Source organism: Drosophila willistoni, chromosome 3R (genome assembly GCF_018902025.1).
Source record: "Drosophila willistoni isolate 14030-0811.24 chromosome 3R, UCI_dwil_1.1, whole genome shotgun sequence".
In the NCBI taxonomy this organism is placed as follows: Eukaryota; Metazoa; Arthropoda; class Insecta; order Diptera; family Drosophilidae; genus Drosophila; species Drosophila willistoni.
Genome location: NC_061086.1, coordinates 26,186,545 through 26,210,386, shown reverse-complemented (window position 1 = coordinate 26,210,386; position 23,842 = coordinate 26,186,545). Strand labels below are relative to the sequence as shown.

At 35.1% G+C, this 23,842-nt stretch overlaps 1 protein-coding gene across 3 annotated transcripts in view; it reads left to right on the top strand.

The window, feature by feature from the left end:
- The first annotated feature begins 3,457 nt into the window (after positions 1-3,457).
- LOC6647951 (tyrosine-protein kinase Fer) overlaps positions 3,458-23,842 on the top strand; it is a 32,681-nt gene continuing 12,296 nt past the window's right edge. Inside the window, exons 1-3 of one of the 3 annotated variants that reach the window (XM_002069781.4) lie at positions 3,458-3,750; positions 5,035-5,320; positions 9,315-9,502. In XM_002069781.4, the coding sequence (XP_002069817.1) occupies positions 5,125-5,320; positions 9,315-9,502 (384 nt within the window). In that variant the 5' untranslated portion in view covers positions 3,458-3,750; positions 5,035-5,124. The remainder of the gene's footprint in view (positions 3,751-5,034; positions 5,321-9,314; positions 9,503-23,842) is intronic. The other 2 variants (XM_015177379.3, XM_015177380.3) reach the window with 2 other exon arrangements.

The following is a 23,842-nucleotide window of genomic DNA, read 5'->3' as shown; positions in this document are numbered from 1 at the left end:
CTTTAGGAAGTGTCTTTAGGTTAAAGACTTATTCTCTTTAGTCTTTAGAGAGTTGTGATTTAATTAAATTTTTTTTTTAAAGAAATGACCATGTGGAAAATATTTTCACTTTCGTAGAATCTTCACTTACACAAGAACAAAGATTGAATATTAACATTAATTAAGATCAATTAAAGAATGTGAAGAGTTAAAGTTGGAATAATAAAAATCATTTTGTATTCAGACAGAAGGTTGTATATACATATGTACTTATTTTTATGACTCTTTTTTGTGAACAAGGAAGGTCATTTGTCTGGGAAATACATGCGGTTTTCTCATCCCCACACCCCACAATCCAACTTCCATGATTTTCAGGTGCCACTTTTCTCCGCTAAAAGGACACACCCAGGTGTAAAAATCTGTCACTTAGTGACACCTGCGATTAGTAATCAATATCTATGGAAAATGCCTAGAAGAAAGAAAGAAAAATATTACTTGGTCATGCACTTAATAATTTCCATAACTAAATGAGCTTCTTCTCTATTATCTGAAGGGTGTGTTGGTTGGGGGGGAGTGAGGAAGGGGACGTCTATTTACCGTTTCTATTTGCCAGTTGTTGTTGTTGTTGTTAGTTGTTGCACTTGTCGCCGCATAAGTGACATTCTTGCACACACCAAGAAAATTGTCATTGAAGTCATTCTCCCTCCCCTCGTCTCGTCTTGCCTCGTCTCTGCGTTTGCTACTCTCTGAGTGGAATGCTAAGTAGAAAGGAGGACAAAAGACAATAGTCTAACAAAGAGTAAAGTAAAATATTCTCCATAGCAGGTGTTTCTTGTCTAGGTGTCACTTATACATACAAGCCAATACAAAACACAGTTCTAATAAGAGATTATCCACACTTTAAAGAAGATATCTTAGTACTTACAATTAGTCCAATCAAGTGTTCAATTGTTTTGTTTTTAACTAAAGTCTCAAGAGAAATTGGTGGGCCGTCATAACATTTTATTGATGTCAACATTATTGCACAATTTTCATCTCTCATAAATGTATCTATGGAAGTTCATATACGATATACGATGTACATATATGTAAGTAAGTTTATAGACACAATTGAAAAAGAGTTCATCTCGCTTTGAACTTCTTTCATCATCAATTTTTACTGTCTTGCATGACGTTGTCGTAATTTATTCATTAATTTCAATTGACTAACGATCTATTACATGTATAGTTAACCCAAGTTGGCACAATTCACACACACACATATATAAAATAAGTGAGAATTCTATAGAATATATAAGTAATAAAGCCATTTATTGAACTAATTTAGTTTATATACTTGTTTATATGTAGATTAAATGAATCTTAAATGGCTTATCTAACTTTTTAACTCATCTCTAGAGTATCTAAAAAATATTATGAAATTCCTATAATAATTTTAATCATGGTCTAAGATTTTATATACTTAATGCATCCCTCAATGTATCTTCATGCTTTTTACTTTAAATTTAAATTTCAAATTTGAACATTTTTAATAAATATAGGTACAAACATCCAAGATTCTAGATATAGATGCAAAAGGTTTTCCCACGTCACACAGACGGGTCCTAAAGTGCCGCCGCGCATTGGTGACGCCGAAAAACTAAATACTTTATGAGGTGTATTTGTGTCTGAGTCCTAATAAAAATAAACATACACACACACATACACCCACATAAAGACAAATATCCTGGAAAAGCCAAAAGAAACAAAAAATACACAAAGAAAGAAAGGAAACTCAGATGAATGGCTGCTGTTTGCCAAACAAAGAAAAAAAGGACATAGAGAGGACACTCAGAAAGAAAGAGAGAGATAGAGACGGAGAAAGGACAGCCTGTTGCCTGTTTGCCCTTGTCCTGTCTGACGCAGTGTCCACGACCGCATCTACCGGCAATCAAATCACCATGGTCCAGAGTCAAGAGGAAAAGTGTGGAAGTGGGTGCAGCATTAATCCGCACAAACAACAATTTCCCACACCGAGTTTTCCCTCGATGCGATTTCAATATCCATTATGCCTGAAACGTTAAAAGGAATCGGGGCGGAGGAGGGCCACTACAACATTTGCATTATGCGCCCCAAGGACTAACAAAGAGCGTCCTGAAGCGTCAGGAGCCAACGCACTGCGCTTTTCACTTTTCCACCCATTTATTAATGAATTTATTGCCTCGACTGCATTTGATGAGCGAAAATGCATTTTACAGTTATCGTTGCTATGGTACATCCAATCGGTAGTAAGGAAGGTGGGAGTGGGAGAGGAATGGTGGGAGGGCAGTGGTCAATTCAAGGGTTGGCTCTGGTCCTGCATAACATTTATCATAGCTTTTGTTTTGGTTACATTCGGGTCTTTGTTTTCGGGTGAGGGTTGTGGGTGGAGGTCGCTGCTCGTAGTCAGGGGTTTTTTTTTGTGCTCGGCAGCTGTCAAAAGAACAAAACGGAAATCGTATACGAAATTGATAAAACATTTGCTGCACATTGATAATTAATAGTCCGGAAAGTCACAGAATAGTTTAAAACCTTCTGATACACGATACTGAGACACCTTTAATTGAGTTTGTTCTTGGTAAATTAAAGTAATTACAGTTTTCGTTATCGTTGGGCAGAAATTTTTAAATAGATTTTCTTTGTCTAGGAAAAGTCCGCCTAATCTTTGTGTCATCATAAGTTATAGCGCCAACATCGAAGAGATAATCTGAAGATAAATAAATATCGCAAATTATATATACAAAGTTCGAAAATTTTCTTTAATGTATTCTCTTTTAAAAACTTTCAATGCTCACATTGGGGCCAAATATGCAAAATGTTTATCAATTTTGAAACTGAATTAAAGCAGTGGCGGCTCTACCTTTTGTTTTTGTAGGGAAATTCTTCGTTCTTTGATTTTTAAAATTTGACTATTTTTTAAAATAATATATTGGTTTTGTGTATAAAATTTGACATTTTCCCTTTCCCCCGGGAACACCGAAAACTGTCTTATGATCTTTACTGAAATTTTATAGATCAACTTTTTGTAGTGACATTAAAACTTAATATTTTTCGAAGTGTCGTATCGTTCCTTTAATGGAAATTAAAGTATCTCAAAGTTAGCACTAACAGTAGCCAATAAGTTAACATAATCTGTAGTCAATGTATTGAAAGATTCTCTAATCAAAAGTAGCTCAAGCTAAAGTTTCTCTATTCAAAAGTATTTCAAGCAAAAGTATCTTATTGTTGTTTGCCTCTGAAAATGTTTGTTGGGTTTACGTTTGTATGTGTTCAATGTTCGACTCTTTTGTTCGATGTTCGATTCAGTGGCTCGAGTTTGTTTTGGTTCGGAGGGTTTGACAAGGCTTCGGGTGGTTTCGGGTGGTTCGAACAAAACTGCGTTTGTTTTTTGCTTTGTTTTTAGTGATGATACATCGCATTGGAAGTTCGATACATCGCTGTTTATTTTACATCACTAGTTTACATTGAGCACTCGAGGCGAACGGTTCGGGCCATTCGATTTGTATCTGTATCTGCAACTTTTCTCGTCCGACGGCTGCTGCTGCTGCCGCCTTTTAACAATCTATCCGGCCATGTGAAGTTCAAGCATAAAAATTTGAAATATCTCATTTCGCGATACCTGATAAAGCATTGAAAACCAAAATAAAAAAAGAGATAAAATCCGATAACGATCTATATATAATAATGAGTCTGCAAAGATTTGCTGACTTGATTGAAGCAAATTGAAAGTGAAATTGTTTTTTTTTGAAAGCGGTAAAGAAAATCAAAATAATCAAAAAGTGAACAACTAAAAAAGAAAAAAAAGAGCAAAAAATATGTGCTGAGAATTCAATTAGTTGAGATTGAAAAGTAATTAAGTTTATGGGTTTCTTTTTTCAAGATTTATGGCACTTGGAAATTTGTTGTACTTGGCTTTATTTTTATAACGGTGCGTGTTGCCTGTTGCAGCTGCTGATCTTGTTCTTGTTCTTAAGTTTTGCCCAGAGGATGGACTATGGGGCTGCTGGCTAACCCGTTTATGTTCAGTTTTTTTTCTTTTTTTTTCCTTCTTTCTTTACTTGACTGGGTAACTCCGATCTATACAAACACGCACACAGAAGAGAAATACATCAAGTTCTGGTTACTTGGTGCATCTGAAGATATACGAGTATGTATCTGTAAGATACACGTACTTGCCGTGCACACCTTGTTTTGGTTTTTGGTTTTGTTTTGTTTTCTCTCCTCTTGCTTCCTTATTGACTGTGCGCAAGACGAGGCGACTTTGGGGCAATGTTTATTTTTGTTTGCCCGCGCTCAGTGCTCAAGCGGGAAAAACAAGTTTTTCCTTTTGAAAAGAAAAACAGCTAGCACAAACAGGCAACAACCAAAAACAAAAAAAAAAAAACAACTGCGCCGCATTTGACTTGAGGAAGAAAATCTTTTGTGAAAAGTTCAACTGAAGACAACTGTTGCTGAAGTAAAAAAAACACTACAAACATATATTTGACAGCAAAAACCAGAGAAAAAAAATACATTTTTAATGGCATTTAATTATGCAAATGTCTAGAAACAACGAAGGAGAAGAAGAAGAAGAAGTGTCAGTTGGGTTTGCGGTAGGAAAATGCGTTAATTAGCGGAAAAAAGTATCTGCCAGCTACTCTAATGATGTCGTTAATCAAAAGCCGGGACCATGAGTAATTAGCAAATGGATAAACGACCAAAAAACCAAAAATGTCAACGCATGTGAAAGTTTTTTTGCCTTAGCAGCATATAATTTTCTGTTTTTTTTTCTTTCTTTGTTTTTTGCTTTTCGTTAAAGAAATTTAAATGTAAGCCACAAAATGTGTGTGACAAAAATAATTAATATCGTATGTGAGTGTATGTGTGTGAGTGCCATAACGAGAATGGAAATGCAAATGTCATAAATTTTTCGGTTTTTTGTTGAGATGCAACAAGTGTTTGCCACATGTTGCAGTCCCTCTCGCCGCGCCCCCAACCCCCTTCAAAAAGTGTTGTGTAACCCAAAAGTTTTAATTTAAATTTCATGTGTTATTTTAGAGTGAGAGAGAAAGAGATCCAAGTCTGGTAGTGAATCATACAAAAATATATATATAAAAACATCCAAAATACCCAAAATACACTACTGAAATGGGCTTCTCATCGGCCCTACAAAGCCGAGCCGCACACGAGGCATTGATCGTGCGTCAGGATGCTGAACTCCGTCTCATGGAGACCATGAAACGATCCATACAAATGAAGGCCAAATGCGACAAGGAATACGCAATTAGTTTGACAGCTGTCGCTCAACAGGGATTAAAGATCGATAGGGCTGATGAAATGCAAGGTAAGAATGCGAATCGAAGTTATATTCGGCAATATATATAAATATACTCAAGACAATGCAATTGAAACAACATAAAATGCTGATAAGATAGAGAAAAATCAATTGTTTGGTCAATGATATTTGCGGTGCAATAGCCCTGAGTGAGATAGAAGAAAATATAGATAGAGATAGAAATGTGGGTTGTTTTTTTCACCTGAAAAACGTCTATTAAACGGCATTTTATCAATGCCATAAAAAATAGTCAGCTGAAAACTATCAATCCACCGATTTCAAGTGCATTCTTATTCAGTGAGTTTATAATCGCAAATTCCAGGTAATGCATTTTTATTGCTTAGTTTTTTGTTATCAAACGTAATTCTAGAATTTCCATTAGAACTTGACTTTAATGAAATAGCTTAATGCCTAGTAGCTATAGCTAGATTTAAGAATTGTCCGTAATTTGCAACTATGGTTTCAATTCAGACTATAAATAAAAAATAAATAAATAAATAAATGAATTATCTCTGGTTTTAAATTTAAGATGCGAATTTTAAAAATGCTACCAAAATTGACTGAGTTAGAGATTCAAAAAGTCTCGAATTATGAGAATTTGTGAGAATTTTGGTATCTAGTTTGGTTTATAAAAGTTGTGTAAAAATGTTAATTGGAATTTCAGAGAAATTTAATGTCGTAAATCGCTTTTAGTTCTGAAAATTTGTTTCACTTTTTGGAGTTAAACAGAATAAACTGAAATAGTAATTTGCCAAGTCAATCGTCATCCTAAATTGAGGAAATCTGAACATAAGAAATGCTTATGCCATTTTCCAACTTATGACTCTGAGAAGGAAATTCTGTAAAATTTTCCTAATTGTTAATGATATTTCTGGCGAATTTTTTAAGTTTTGTTTTGTTTTTCTTTGAGAAAGGGTATGAAAGTCTCAGCAAATGCTTTCTTTTTCTTACAGATAAGTTTATTTCTTACTCATGCGAATTGTCGTCAGATCGGTTTAAAGTCTGGCCTATCCAAACCATTAGTCAGATCAGGCATCAGGGCTTTGTATGTATATATAAATACACATATATATGCGAGATGTATGCATTTGTTGATAGGCGCCAAAAAGCTTTCACTTTTGCGGCGCCCAGTTGCATTTTGATTGTCATTGTGACGCCAACTGGTCAATCAACTCAAAGGTCCAGTAATAGCCATGTTAACAGGGTGTGTATACGAGACATTTAGGCTTTAACTCTGAACTAAACTGCATAATTTAACTTAACTTGTGGATATTTATTTAAATTAGTTCAAGACATACACAAATGGTTAATGGTCATTATAATTATTGTTAAAGTTCAGTTATGTAAAGATTTGCGCTTCCTGATGAGTATAAAAACAATGGAGATTGAAATGTTTCCTTTTGTCTACTATGATAAGCCGCTTAAAGAGTGGAAAAGGGTTTTTGGGCATAAGTCGTACATATGTACATATGTGTGTATGTATGTATTTATTTTTTTTTTGATTTTCTCTTGGTGTGAATTTTGGCAGCAGTTACTTTGAGAGGGCCAAATCGCGTGACTTGATCGCATTTCCAGAGTGAATAATACGCGTGAAGGTTTATTTCAAACGATTTAAGATAATCACCAGAGACGTAAGGGGATCTGCAGAAGCTTCAAACTAACAAACGAATGCCAGACAGACTATCAGATAGACAGAACAAATTGTTTTCCAACTACCGGTCGTCGTCGTCGTCTTCGTCGGTGTGGGCCATCTGCATTTGGCCTCTGCAACTGGCCTCAACTTGGCTCCGCATGACATACGTCTGTGTGTTTGTGTGTGTGTGCGTGTGTGTGACTGAGTGTGTGTGTTTCTGGCAAGTTTGTATCTGTAAGATACTACATTACAACCTGCCATCTAAGCTAATCAAAGTGTCGACAAAGTGCAGCCCTCTTGCCAAAGCAAAGATACTTACACACACACACACACACACGCAAGCTATAAACAACCCTCCAGTACCAAATGTCCCCGGTCGACAATGTCGCCGCATCGTCGACTATACCGCCGTCGGCAGAATTTAATTCTGCCGGCGTCGACAAGCAAAGACCAGCCGACGGTGCCCGAACTATCCAATGTGGTCGTCGAAACACTTCGTCGTTCGAAAAGAATTGAGCAAACACAATTTCTTGAAAAAAATTGACACAAAAAAAAAAAAGGCAAGAATAGGAAAAATGCAGCATCAAATAATATTTATTTTCATGACGGCTTTTCCATACCCTTGTTACTTATGGATGAGGGAAAAATTTGAACATTATTACCATATACATATTATTTTTATATATACATAATTTGTCAATAACTTGTTACTTATAAATTGATCATTAAATAAGCATGTTCTTTTGATGCGAAACATATGTAAATTTTACATAATTTTACTTGCATCGTCGGTTATGGCCAAGCATACTCTGTGTTTTCGGCACGCGACAAGAAGGAAGACAAAAAGAACAAAGTTAAAACGGGACATTGCATTGTTGTTTTTATTTACCATTTCGGCACGCGTCGCTTTGTAATTTTCGTTTCTCTTTGCATTTGATTTAGAATTGCGTACAAGACAGTTGTCAAATATTACAGTGAAAATATTTAAATTATTAAAAATTTATAAAGGTAAGTTTGCATGGATTTCAAAATAAATCAAATGAAGTTTAATGAAAATAAATTGTAACAATAGAAGTGACAAATTTTAATTTTTTATGTTGCAGAGGGTATTATAAAATTGATCAGATGTTTGTAACGCACAGAAGGAGACGTTTCCGACCATATGGAGTATATATATTCTTGATCTGCATGACAAGACGAGTTCGAATCCGTCTGTCCGACTGTCTGTCTGGATCAACAGCTTATTGTAATTAAATAAAATTAGTTAAAAATTAAGAATAAATATATAAATAAATATAAATAAAAAATATAATATAATAAATTGCTGTGAAATAAAAATTTAATAAATGAATAAATTAATCAAAAGAACATTTGTATTTTGTTTTTTATTTTTGTATGGACAACACTATCGACATTCAACGCAATTGTCGATGGAACGTCCTCTGAAGCGCATGCAAAGAAAATCCATCGATCAACGGTCGACATTCAACGCAATTGTCGATGGAACGTCCTCTGACGCGCATGCAAAGAAAATCCATCGATCAACGGTCGACATTCAAAGCAAATGTCGCTGGAACGTCCTCTGACACGAACGCAAATAAGACCTGCCGACGTACCGTCGACGTTCAGAGGAAATTTCTTTGCAAATGTCCCTCAAAACATTTTCGAAAAACCATCCGCGGACATACCGTCGACGTTGTCGCTCAGTTGTCCCGATTGTCCTTATTGCTAGGTCATCTAATGTTAAATGTCGCCGCAACTTAAATGAGCGTGTCGCCGCTATGTCCCCCAAGACAGCGGACATGTCCCCGCAAACTCGACGGAGAGTCTCCGCAGACGCGTACTGCAGGGAATTTACTATATAGAGCTACATACATACATACATATAATTGCTATAATTTCCAGTGTCAGTTTTGTTATCTTCACGTTGTTTTTGTTGTCGAATAAACAAAACACGAGTAACGAGAAATTGCACACAAAACTTTTCGCAAAATTTTAACTAATGCCAATGCAATTTTTCTTTGATTGTTTAAAATTTTCGTTTCACCTTGACCATGAACTTGCCATCCGATGAATGAGCCACCCGACGAATATGGCCAAAAACCAACGTTTTCTAACTTAACGAAGCGAGCAAAAAAAATTTAAAAAACGGAAACAATTTCATGTTATATAAAATGCCAAGACAAACTCTTTCAAGAATACATTTAAACCATGAAAATTTCAGTTGAAGTTAAAGTTGGGCAAAACAAATTAGTCACTCGTCTACACAATTGGCATGAGTCAGTCCACTTCAGTTGACTTGTGTTGAGTTTTAAATCTGTTTTGAGCAAGTTTAAGTTACATTTCTCTCTTATTTATCGAATTTTACAGGTAGCCTAATGACAAAATCCTGGCGTTCATATATGGATGAGCTAGATCAACAGGCCAAACAGTTCAAACTGAATGCCGAACAGCTTGAAGTGGTCTGTGAAAAGTTGACACATCTCTCACAGGACAAACGAAAGGCACGCAAAACCTATCAGGAGGAGCATGCCAAAATTGCAGCACGTCTGAATCATGTGAGTAAAAGAGAATCCAATATCATAATAAATATATGTATATAAACAAAAAAAATAAAAACACACCCAAATAAATGGCTAAAGCAAATAATTCATTATTAAGCCGCTTTAAAATTATGTTACACTGCGAAAAATAAAACTAAAACTCTTTTGTGATTTGAGTTTTGAGTTTTCAAATCCAATAATCGATGCTTGATAGTTCAAAAAATGTTGATAATTTAAAAATCGAACATTATCTATAATAAAAATGAGTGATATAGACAAAAAGATGTCAATATTTAATTTGTTTAGATGATTAATGGTAAAAGACCCCCAACTTTTCTATTAATTTCATGGTCTGACATTAGCTTTATTTCATTCCCATTCATTTTGTTCCAATAATAAGCATAATCAGGTTCGATTATTACCAATTTAGCACCAATTTAAAATACCTGGGGATATCCTAACTCAGTTATCTTCGATCAACACCTTTTTCAAGGGTAAACTTTGTTTATTCTAAGTGCTTTACCATCCCCTTTGGGGTTTAATAATTGGACTGACGTTATTTAATCAAAAAAACACCCAACTATATAATCAAAATAAATAAAATGTTACATGCTAAAATAACAAAAAGTCATTGTCATTGTGTTTGCTTCCCTTCAAAAAGATAATTTTTGCTTGTTTTTTTTTTGCCGCTGCCGCCGTCTTTTGGGTTACTTAAGCATCTTAAATGGTTTGTAAATATGCGTAACACAGAAAGAGATAGAGATAGAGGCAGAGAGGGAGAATAATAAGTATAAATAAAAGGAAAGAGAACAAAAAATGCCTTTGTTATGGCCTGGCCATGTAGTAAATCAATAGAAGTGTTTATTTGTGAGCCAAGCGGCAACAAGTTTATTAACCCAAAGGGGAACAAAATATTAGAACATTAACAACAACAACAACAACACGAGTAACAACAATAACAAAACATAAAGAAGAAGCAGCAGAAGGGGTCAAACAAATTTCCATATTTACGGGTGCTGACAGCAAATTTACATATGATAGCGAGACAGAGGAATACTGAGAGACTATAGAAGAAGAGGAAAGGGGAAACCAAACTAATTTTGATTGTACCATCAATTCATTACCCTGGTAAACATTTCAACATGTACCTTTAAAAAATTCTTTTAAAGATCTTTCTAGTATCTCTTGGATGAACTAAGTTTCATCCTTTGGGGGATAAACCCCAACTAGATTGGCGCTTAAACTCGACCACAACAGTATTATAATTCAAGTAGATCTCAATTGAGACAGGATCAAGGCCTTTTATATCTACATATAAGGAGGCTCTTTAAATTTAGTAGCTTTTGTGGCTTCTCTCTTGTCTCCTTTTATAATATAAAGTTTGATTGAAATCTAAGATTCTACTATGAAAAATGTTTCTTAATCGCAATTTTTATACCCTAAAGAGTATTAAAATACTGTTCAAATGTTTTTATTATTTTAAAAAGTGCTTAAAGACATTCTACAAAATAGTTTAGGATCAACCAAACAATTGAAGAAGATATTTTTAAAAAAATAAGCAGACATATCCTTAAAACAATAAATAAGTTTTATCAATTATCAATAAAAACTTAGTTAATATGATATTATATAGCAAAAAATGAAAAGCATAATGAACTAAAACTCAGCTTTCCTAAACATTCCGTTCAAAATATAGCATATCCCATTAGCCAGGGGTATATATAGAATCCATGGCAATATATTAAGTCAGCAACATGTTGAAAAGAGAAAGAGACATGGAGAGAGAATGAGAGACAGAACATTATGACGACCCAGTTTCAGATTTGTTTGATTTTCATTTTATTTTCTGTATAATGAATTTCCGTTTTGTACATGGTGTTTTACTGTTTTATATCCTTACCGTGTCGGAGAATAAACCAAACTAAATAAACAAACTCATGTTATAGCCCATTTTATGAGATTATATATTTGTTTGATTTTCTGTGTTTGGCACCAAAGAAGATAGCTACATTTATTCATTTTTTGCGTCGTACAAATTTTTGTTTATTAAATGCTTTTTTATGCCATTTCCAACAACAAAATGAAGAGCCATTTAGATCAGAAAAATAAGAGCAAAGTTTACATGCTCTTGAAAGTTGCGCCAAGTCAATTGACAACAATTTAGTGAACTACCAATAATAATAATAATAATAACAAGAAAAAAAATTTAAGATGAGAAAAAAAGAGGCAACAAATTACTGTCCAGACACAGAGCAGCAGCAATAAAAATAAGAAATAAAATTCTGGGTAAAGAAAGATGCCAGAAGTTTCTTCTCTTCTCTTCTCCTCCTCTTGGTGAATAAATTGAAGATGGGCAGTCAACAGCTTGACTCTTTTTTTTTAGAGATACTTACTCTATCTGGTGATTTGTTTTGTTTTGAACTTTGGACTGTAAAGAAGATGGCAAATAACTTGTCGAAAAACTGCTTGTAAATGTTGATTTAATAAGTATCTAACAAATAGATCGTTCAGTTGCGTTTCTAGGATATAGCGTGATAAAGACATTCGAAGATATTATTTCAAGTCAAGACTAGAAGTAGACTTTGGAAACTTACCTCGTACATAAGTCCATTTCAAAGATTCTATCGAGTTTGTACTAGTTATGCATTCAACTAAAGAAAATACCTCTATGTTAAAGGAATTTAAAGTCTAATCAGCCTTATCTTATCTTTTATGAATGGTAATTCAAATGACTTTTCAATAGGTACTTAAAGTCTTAAAGGTTACGTTACAATTAGTTCTACATTGGCATTTGAGTGCTGCAAATAACTTGATTATTATTCAATTACTAATTTTAGGCATCTAAACTTTAACTAAATGGTAGATTCTTGAATAAAAATTGTTGAATGGCTTGAAAAATGATAAACATTTAAGAGGGCGCTAACCTGAAGACATGAAATGTATTTACCATTCTCTATCTTCTATCACTCAGAAGGAAAAGTGGGTCTTGGCTTAGACATATCAGAAGAGACATGACAAGAATCTAAGAATGAAATGCGCCAAGAGTTTTGTTATTAATTGACAACACTTAAGGGCGCCAAGAGAGACCAACGAAAAAACCACCCGCACACTTGGCTAATGGATATGAAATTGGTTTTAATGTATCTCTTCGTGTCATTTAGCTTGTTCAAGGCACCGCCCCCTTAGCAACAACAACAAAACTATTAGAAGGGAAATACAAAACGCATTAGGGTTTTAAGCATTCGAATGCAATTTGACTGCTTCCGGGTGGATTTTCCAAGCACACACATGCACACTAATACACACACACATATGTCAGCTTTGCTGTGGCTTCCCCCGACCCATTCCAAGATATCTATTGTATATCGATATTTGTTTATTTATCTCAACCGCAGAAAGCATGCTAAAATGCCATGAAGAGTTGTTCTACAACTTTGAGATACATTTCAATCTGGGCGACCATGAACAACAATCCGAGAGATGCTGCAAATGGGATTAGCTTTTCCTCTTGTTCTCTCTGTTACTTACCCTGTCTCTGTCTCTCTCTCTCTCTCTCTCCCCCCTCTATATATAGTTCTCGCAGCTGTATTAATTACAATCAATTCAATTGAAAGTATCTTTATGACTTGAGAGGCCGTCTGCCTTGCTTGGTATGCCAGATAAGACCGATAAGATATGAATTCAAAGCATTTCCAACCAACAAGCCAACAAATCTACATACAATTGCATATCTATATCTTTCGCTCTATAGACACATTTATATGTATGTACATATTGCACATGGCTTGGCTTGATTAAAATTCTTTATCAAGACAGACAAAACAAGAGCGCTTCTAATGCCATTCAAGTGCCAGCAACGAAGGCGGCGCCAAAGTTATACGAAAAAAAAGGAAACATTTTCTCCATTACTGAAAGGGTCTCAACACTTGAGAGTCATGGCCAGACCAAGGGCAAGAAAGGGCCCCCACATGGTATGGCATTTAATTGTGCTTCATTGACCTGTGTCCAGAGAGTTCTCAAGTGTCTACAAAGTTTTCCCCCTTATGCATAATTGGACTCACACACAAAATCCGGGCATGATTATAAACCGCAACATGACACCCACAAAGAAGGGCTAAGACACATAGCCGCCTAAGGCTTTAATTTAAATGTTAGATTGTAGTAATACACAAGGGGGCGAAAAATGGCTACTTAGAATGCGAGTTCCTTGGTTTTTGGATAGTTTAGAAAACTAGAACTATTAACTGCTCTTTGATACCTTAATTCTCTTTTTGCACATAAAAAACGTTAAAACGTTTGAAAAGTTTCTTGACATTGCGACAAAAAGCTGCACAAATTGCACAAACACACACTCAACACACACACACACACACGCACACATTTGTAGACTGTTGCTTAAGAGTCGACATGGCACAACTTGTAGATACATTTCTTTGTATCTTTATCTGCTAGTCACTGCCGTAACTTGTTGTTGTATGTGGGGGCAAGTCTCTGTTTTTTTTTAGTTTTTTGGTGATTTCTATCGTGCCATGCAGCTGCGAAATTTAAGCAACTACCACGCAGCATAAAAATTAGAGTTGATATTTGTTGACAACAAACATGTTGCCAATGGCCAGGCCGGGCCAGGCCAAGTTTCTGTTTGGAGTCGCGTGCTCAAATCGCAGCCAACTACAAAAAATGTGAAAATAAGTTTGGCCAACAACTGTAATTTCTATTGGGGCAACCCCACCAAAAGCGAAACTTTTAGACATCCACGATGGGGTGTGTGTTTATGTGTCTATGTCTGGCGACAAACACCCGGGGTGGTTTTTCTAAAATGCCCAGCAACGTTTACTCACATAATTGCCACATAATGCCACGGAATGACAGTGGCGCCAGTTCCGCATACCGCTGGCCGGAACTTCTGAGGAGTTGGAGTTTGCTTGCAACTTTCCTTTTTTTCTTCAGGGCGGAACTATTAACCAGAGTGCCTTTATCGATGGCAACGTCATCGACGGCCAAAGTCGTCGTCGTCGTCATCATCATCAAATTGTTTGCCGTTCCGTCTCGTCATTGTGTGTGCGAAATGCGTGTTTGGGGCTTTGCCCCAGCATGACCCAGCTGACAATGACGTTGACGATGATTACTTCCGCTTACTTTTGGGGCGGCGGGCCACTTGCTGAAGCAAGTGCAGTTTCCACGTGCTTTCCCTGCCTTGCATTCATGATTTCTCGTTAAAAACCACAAAAAATAAGCAAGTTTTCTGGGAAAAGGTTCAAACGTCGATTGATTATTTCATAAAGCCAGTCATTCCAAATGCCAAACAAAAGTGAAACTACTAAATAGTTAGTAACTATTCCTAAATACTTAAGGGCGGGATGAATGATTTATCAGTTTTCAAAAAGACCCAAAATAAAACTGAGGGGAAACTCAAGAATTTCATCATTTTGCTTGTCCTTTTCCCAATCATTCTGGTCTATTCTAGTTTCAAATCGTTTTGCAATAAGAAATTGAAATTTAAGTGACTCAAAGGTAATCGAAATCAATGAGTATCAATGAGTAAATCAAAAATATTAATACATTTCTTTGCATAATCTTAATACATTTTCGATTTGGCCTTACATATGATAAGCCCAAATTGGTCCAAGTGAGATTTATAGCAGTTGAAATTTATGAAGTTTTATTAATTTATTTTGATTCTCTTAACTATAGTTTTGAATATATAAAGATTTAGATTTCTACGCAATAAAACTCTATTATATACAATTTCGGTAATTATTTTGCTTCCATTTTGGACATTTGCTTCAGGTTTTGGTTTCATTCAATTTGGTGTTCCGGTTTCGTACCGGTATTATATATACATATATCTCTTGTTTATCCATTTACGTATTGGATATATAATCATATGTTTTTTCTTATTCAGTTTCCTTGTCGATCATGATTTTGTCTAAATTTAATTTTGCTGCGGTAATTTTTCTTTTAATCAATTTCGTTTGAAATGGGAGAGACAAATGGCAAGGGGAGAGACACGAAATTGAGGCAAATAACATTAATTATATGTATGTGGTTGTTGTTTATGCAAAAGGTGCGGTATCTTCCAGGTATCTTCTATCTCTAGATTGCAAATTAGCAGAGAGCGAGGGGAGACTGGGTGAGTCGCCCCTGGGTCTGGGGTATGAACGCTGCCCACGCTGCCATTTCGCTTATAAAAGGCAACATTAGCAGCGTCCGAGCTAAAAAAAAAATTGTGTTTACATATACCAGGGGGAAAAAACGAGAGAGATAGAAAATAAAGAAGAATGAGAATGAATAAATAAACACACACAAAGTTTATTTATAAACAAAAGATGGTATACATGTGTGCTGATAATTCTTTTTTCGTATTTTTGCAGCTCGATAAATGACGACAAATTATAGCTCTTAATTTTCTAAAGCAAACATTTTTTTTTTGGTCGGCAAGGCAGGTGGAAAGGGGCAAGGAGTAGGGATGTCCTACTCCCTCCTTTCCTTAGGCTTGCATTTTAATTTTGGAACTCACTGCGGTGGCAAATTGAGTTAAACCGCAAAATGGTTGGAAAATTGAAAGGGGTTGATATATAACAACTACTCGTAATATGCAGATCGAGGCAGTCTGCATGTGTGGGTGTATGTGTGTGTGTTTGTGTGTGTGCAATGTCAAGCACAGGGTTGTCAGCCAGACAGGCGAAATGCGATGACGTTGGCGAACCACCGACTGACACGAGTCTCCGCTCAGAGCAGCGACAATGCATTAAAAGTCACTGGCGAAGAACCCTTAGCCAAAATATTCAAATAATGCCCAAAATGTCAAACAGAGTTCACAGTGGTTCAAGTACAATTGATTTTGAATGAGGTTTACAAAGCCAACAAAACCTAGTCCCCATTTAGAATTAGAGTTATGACTCGAATTTTAGATAGAAATTTCCATATAAGCTTGAATTTAGATATGGAAATAATCCAAATTTTGTCCAGCTCTAGGAATATTTTCAGCTTCACAACAAAATTTCTTTACGTTTTTAAGGCATTCTCCCTTTAAAGTTGTCAAATGCTAGAGTTCTAACCAAAAGTTCCTCTTTAAAGGACAGTTTGAACCACTGTGCTTGCATCTGATTGGCAAAAGGTCAGCAGAATCCTGCTATTCCTGCCATTCAGCCATTCTGAATGTGTGGGCAATTTGTTTATTCTCCAAAAACGGAGCGAAGTGCCAACAATTTCAGTAGATGTCATGTCGAGGGCTATATCCAGTTAGTTACAACAGCTGTCCAGACAGAAAAAACTGCAATTTTCATTTATGGCAAACTTTGTTGTTCAATTCGTGTGTGTGTGTTGCGAAAAATCGGGCGAAAATTGTGTTGCGTTTTAATTTAACTAATAGAGAACATAAATCAGACAGGACTTTAATTAATTGAAATTGTCGAATAAAAACCTACCATCGGCTGGCAAAGACTGTGGATAAAACCCATAATCGTTAAGGGCCACACGTCGTATACGAAATTTGGCAAAAATTTGAGCCAGACACAAATTTTTAGATTACGGTCTGAAGAAATTTTGCCGTCTGCCTATGATAATGACAATGCTGTCGCCATTAATGGAAAACGCATTATTGTTTGGGAATTTCCTTAGCAAACTTCTGGCCTGGTCTGGTCTGATTCTTTTGGGCGGGGTTGAATTCAGAGCAATCAACAAAACTTCAACAACGTTGTCGCTTTTCTTGAGCTCAACCACCAAAACTCCATCTCTCGTTTTCGGATGACTATGTTGACGACAATTTTACGGGGTTGTGGTAATATTTTTTCCGCAGCACAAGACATTTTCCAAGCCAGCGGCATTTTCCACCATTCTCTACACATTGCTCATACGCAGTGTTGTTTCCGAACAAACAAGTGAAGCGGCAACAACAGGAAAAAAAGGGGGGCAAATTTATTTGTTGAGAAAATAGTGGAAAATTGAAAATCAACGAGATAAAAACAGGCAAACCAGGCAGCGCCAGCGTCTGTGTTAATTCGGTTTTTGCTAATTTGGCATGGCGCCAAATTGAAAATAAAAACTTTGAAATCTTTAAATTCTACAGTGAAGGCCTAGTAAAGAGATTTAAATGAAAACGAAATGTTTAACTAAATGTCAACCATTTGACTATCAATCTTTGTCAAAGCCTTTGGAGTTTCCCACACTTTAAACCAATTTTAAAGTTATTTTTTTAAAGTAATGTGTACTAAACGTAATACAAATCTTTGTCAAAGCCTTTGGAGTTTCCCACACTTTAAACCAATTTTAAAGTTATTTTTTTAAAGTAATGTGTACTAAACGTAATACAAATAACTTATTATTTACTTACTTAAAGCTAATTAAACAAATTTTACGTTTATCCAAAAATATAGTGAAGTAAAAGTCTTAATTTGCTTTTCGAAAAGTTGATCAATGGTTTAAGCTTAAAACCAGTTGGGAATTACAACACTATGAAGCGAAAAAAGTGTTTGTTGCACCTTACAACAATACAATTTACCAAGTTTTTGTTGAGTTTTATAATAACAGAAAATAAAGTTAACTAGAAAATCTCTTTATCATCTTATTAATAACTCCCTGAAAATCGTTAGTAATTGGCAAAACCACAAAAAGTTGGCCGCAAAAAAGGCCCCGATTCACTTTGTCTCATCTGTCCCCTTATAATACTTTATTTGTATATATATTCACATTTGCCCCCTTTTTAGATTTATTAAGTTTTGACTGTATTTTGACTTAACTCAACAAGTTTGGCAAATGCTAAACAATTCAGTTCCGTTTAGTCTCTTTTGTCTCTGATTATTTCTATGCTTTTTAAACTGATTTCGTTTTACTCGTCGTCCAATTGTAAAATTTATGTTGTCGGTGCGGCTAATTTATGTGGCATAAATCGCATACTATTGTCAATAATGAGACAAAAATACTAATATTCCCGGTTTCTCTCATTTATTCTCTCTGCGAGGCGTCGTCCTAGACTATTTTCTAATCTTAAAATAGCACATTACGTAGCCGCCGCGTGTGCCGCGACATTTTTTTCCTTTGATATTGTATTTAAGCTAAATGCAGTTCTGCGACAGCTGCAGTATTAGAAAATTAATATGAACACACAATTGTTTCTGTTTCTGTGACTTTTTGTCGTATTCTCTTTTTTTCGTGTGAAAATATCTGCCCCAAAAATGATTGAAAATATTTTATAGCTGACTACTAAAAATAAAAATTGGCTCAGTGCAGCTAAACAGGGAATGACTCAATGATTGAACTATATGTATAGCAATGTATTTTTATTAATGACAAGATCAAAAGGTAGTCAAAAACCTTTATTAATGCTGTTGTTGTTATTGTTATTGTGGTAGTCTCTCTCTGTCTTCTGGAAACCGCACAAGTGTGGGCACAGGTCATGTCACTGGCACTTGCTACCCTCTCAGTTGGCCTTTTGCCATTGCCTCTTACCTTCTCGTTAATCTATGCAAATCAATCGATTGATTTCACAAAAGTTTCACCTTGAAACCCTCCACCCTGACTACCCTAGACCAACCCCCATAAAAAACACAAACAAAACATAAAGGACAACAGAATTTGTTGTTTTGTTTTCGGTCTCATTAAAATATATACTTGAACGGCTCAATGAATGAAGGTAACCAACAATGTAAGTGCAGACGACCACAAAATGTGCACAAGCAAGGGACAAAGCAAAAGTTTTACTTTCCATTCCGTTTATATACGATTTGGGGGACGTTTGAAAAGTTAACACAAGATTTCTGTTTCCACTTTTTAATGGATTTCTTAAGAATTGAGGTCAGCTTGTAGACATCATTTGGGAAGACCATGTGTTAATTAACAAATGTGCTAAATAATAAATTGAAAGTGCAAAAAATTCAACTCACACATAGAGAGAGGGAGAGAGAGACCCCGATGACACAATACATAATAATCATTATGTTACATTATATCGAAGGCAAAATGGCTTAGCTTAAAATGGTGTTATATAAGAGTATTTAAGGTGAAGTCAATGGCTTACAACGAAGTGTTATTCTAGTTGGCATCTTATAAACAAGTCGTTATTAAAGAAAATACATGATTTTGTTGGCTAAAACTTTGTTTAAGTTATCTTTAAATTTGTGTGTTTAAAAGTAAAAAATCATACGAAGAACTTGCATTTCAGAGTGTATTCAGTTAGCCCAGGCTCCCTCCCTGCATTCCCTTTAAAAATAAATGTTGAATCGAGTTATTTTTTGAGTAATTTTCAAACAAATCCTCAACAAATCGGTCTTCTAAATTAGTTATAAAAAAACCTATGTATATCTTCCTTTTCTACTTACTATGGCAGACAATTTCCAAAACGAGGACTTAATACAAAATTAGAGTTCTGAAATTTCTTCTCTAAGTTTTTAGAATTTCTCTAGTTTATATACTGAAATGACTTTTCCTACCCTTTTGATCGCAAATTGTGCAATTAGAATATATTTATAACATTTTTTTGGCACTTGCTAGTTTTTGTTTGTATTTTTTCTTTATACTCGTGTCATAACTTAAAAATATCAACAATATTTCAATTTTATTTATTCGCGAAACAAAGTAAAGAGAAGTAAATTAAGCAGAGGTAGACAATGGCTGGCTACACAAGAGATGGCAAATGGCATTGAACTTTGCCAATGTACTCACAAAGCCAACAACAAACAAAAACTCACTATTTTGGCCCCATCGTCATGTGCATTTGGTCAAGGCGAAAACCGAATTGACAAAGTGCCACTAAAAAAATCCCATCAAGAGAGTGTGCAGTGTGTGTGTGTGTTTGAGTGTGTGTGTGTTTGGGCGGCCTATGGAAGTTTTATTTATGGCTTAGAGACAATAAACTTGTTGTGTCAATGGCCAACAATGACCACCAATGATGATCATGATGGTGATGATGATGCAGTGGGGTACGTGCCAAAGATGATATTGTAAGGTCACCGATTTGGGTTTGGGCTCTCTTAACTGGGCCTGGTGTGTGTTCCAGTTATATGGCCATATACGTAGTGGCTGGTGGCTTCGTCAAGTGATGTTGATTGTCAGCTGAACTTGTTTTACTGGCGGATTTTCATGCGCCACATCCGCATCCAGAAAAGTGGAGCAGATAACCGGAACGCGTTTGCAGAAAAAAAAAACAAACAAAAACAAGAAACACTCGTAAAATCAACTAAAAACAAACAAAATGTACATACAATCAAGAGGACAGAGAGACAGAGGAGACATGAAGAGGCCTCCATATAGATATTTATTTCTGGTTCTCGTTAAAGCTCCGGTTTGCAATGCTTAATTGAAGAGATTTGGAGTCAATTATTGCGAAAGAGAAATTCTTAATGTCTTAAAAAAAAAATACAGAAGAAAACATTCCAACTTTCGTGCGTGAAAGTTGTCCCCGTCTTCCAATCGTCTTTGTCTAATTTGTGCTCGGAAAGCCGACAAAGAGGATTTACTCCTATCATAATTACGATTTCAACAAATTATCCAAACATTAATACCCTATAATCATAAGCAAAATTGTCTGCTAAATGGAACACGCCCACAGAATGCCACTCACAAAACATAATCATGTAATTGCCATCTCAATTGTAACTGAAGAATAAATCATACAGCCAAGATACAGGCTTTCGTTTTTCCTAATTGCCAATTTATGTAATTAACAATTGATTACCTTGTAATGAAGTCGGGAAGTGGAGCAAATACAACACAACACACACAGAGAAATAAGCAAAAATCAGATGGCGCAATTAGCCAATTGCACACAGTGTATGAGAAAAGTATTGTCATATCGCCAGTGTTTAATGGAGTAGAAGAAATCTCATTATATGTAATTAGTTTGATTGCCATTAGTAATTCATAATCTCTTATTTTGATTGCAATTTATCAATAAAGTTTAACAAAACTAACGTTTCCTATTTGTAATAAGGTTAAAGTAGTCTCAGTTGGAGAGTATTTATTTAGAGTATCAATGAGGTTTTGAGTTCAGTTTATCGGAAAGCAAGGGAGAATGTATATACGATGTAAATAAGATCAAATTTTCGCTTTAAAACTTCAATTTCGAGCTACAAATTGCCATTGAGCTTACATATTTAGTTTCCTGTAATATGCATATGTATGCCAGTAATATAAAGTATTTCAATTTTTACTCTTATCAGTAAATATTTTAAACCTGACTGACACAGTGTATATAAATATTGCGGCTATATTATAATTTCTTTCTTTTATTATTCATTTTGAACTCTTGTGATAAACCGGTTAATATGCACTTGACATCACGACAATAAGAACAAGCTTTTCTCCACTTTAGCTTTGAATACATACATATATATAAATATATATATATGTATATGTGTATTTATTTTTATAAGAATTCATTTTAATTGACGCAAAAAAAACCCCAATGAGAGAGAAAGAGAAGGCAGAGCATAAAAAAGTAATCACAAAAATGAGCAAAGTTGATCGCCCTCGCGCAGACTGGTACGAGAAAATGGTCACAAAACTGAATAAAACAATAACAAGAATAACAACAACAACAACAACAACAACATAGACATTTAAGCGGAGAAAACTGAAGAACAACAAGACCAAACAACACACCAACAAGGCCATAAACAATTAAAAAAAGTGACAGACTATGTATGACGATAAATACTAGAAGACAGCAGCAGCAGCCAGAAACAACGCACAAGAACAATATCAAAGCAACAAAGATACATATGTATCTACAAAGTGTATATACATATGTATCTATATATGTGCCTTGATTTTTATCTGCTGTGTGAACTTTTTGTTTTGTCAAATGCTTCGACTCATTCCATGAAATTCAGTTGCTTCACCACCAACCACCGAAAAAAAAACCCCAAAAAAACAATCGTTGATCCGTGCTTTACTCTCACAATCAGATTTGCCAAATATATACTGTGGCGCTATCTTTTGGTTCTCGTCTAAAATTTAGAGATTCGTTCATACCCAATTTGGTCATGACCAATTTGGTTAATGAATTTGGCTAAAAATAAATATATTTCAACATTTTTGGTGCTTAATTAATAATTTGAGATGACACATAGATTTAGTTTTGAACTGAATTTAATGATTGGAATTCTAGAATAGCCCTAGGAGATGAAATTTAAGGATTAGCAAATCTCTACAACTATTTTTATAGACTTAAAGTAGAGCTTATGTATGATTAGGCATCAGTAGGTATTTCTAAATAGAAGAGGAAACTATTTTAAAAGGTACTAAAGTTATGCAAAAGTGTGGAGAAAATACATTTAAAAGAAAACTAGTTTTCTATATATAAACTTGATTAGTTTACATTTGACGATATGAGAATGACTCTACAAAAAAACTGCTAATATTGACATAATCATTAAAAGAAACGGTTTTTAGAAATAGAAAGCATCTCGACAAAATATATGAGAAATATATATGATTAGTCAACAGTTCAAGAAATAATAATAAAACTTTAATATGTTGCATTTAATTATCTAATAATTGCTTTTTAATATATAATTACAAAGCCATTAAGTACTTTTCTATATTATTTAATTCAAAAACTAATTGAATCGTTTTTTTGCTTTTAGTAAACCAACTAAAAAGCGACAAAAAGACAATTGTGAGTTATTTATATTTTGGTTTCCGGCTTAATTATTGGTTTTTGGCGTTTTCTGTCTGTTTACCTGATGCGAATTAGATTTCGTGTTAAGTAGTCACACCAAATTATCAATCCTTTCTAGAATTTCAGGCACTCGTCTCATATTGCAAGAGCTTTTGATTTTTTTTTGATTTGGTGTTGCGGCTTAGCCCCAAAACAAAACAGACGCAATAAAAATTAAGTTGCTCAGCTACATTTACCTGTGTTTAAGAGTTTGTTGTTGTTGTTGTTGTTTTTTCAGCATTTCATTAAACACACGCCAACAACAACAGCAACAGGCAACGAACTGTCTGACTATAACCCTTTTCTTTTTCTTTGTCTCTCGTCTTTTTTTTTTGTCGGTTTTGCCTTTATCTTATTATAATCTACGCGCCTGTGCGGCATATTCGTATCTTTTCAGTCAATTTCAAGTACATTTTGCCTTTTTTTCTTCCTCTTCTTCTGGTTTTCTGTTTGAGATGCAGGCTGAGCAAACAGTCAGCAGCCAGGGGAAACTTGGAGACAGAGGGGGAGCAGAAGAGACAGAGACAGAGAGAGAGAGAGAGAGAGTCAACAGCAATGGCAAACAAGCGCAGACAACGTTTGTCGGTCAAAATCAAAATCAGACCCAGCCTTTGTTCCTTTCAATTCCAAGAATTGTGGACCAGTTATGAAACAAGTCTGCAACATGCACACAGACACACACACTTAGAGAGAGAGAG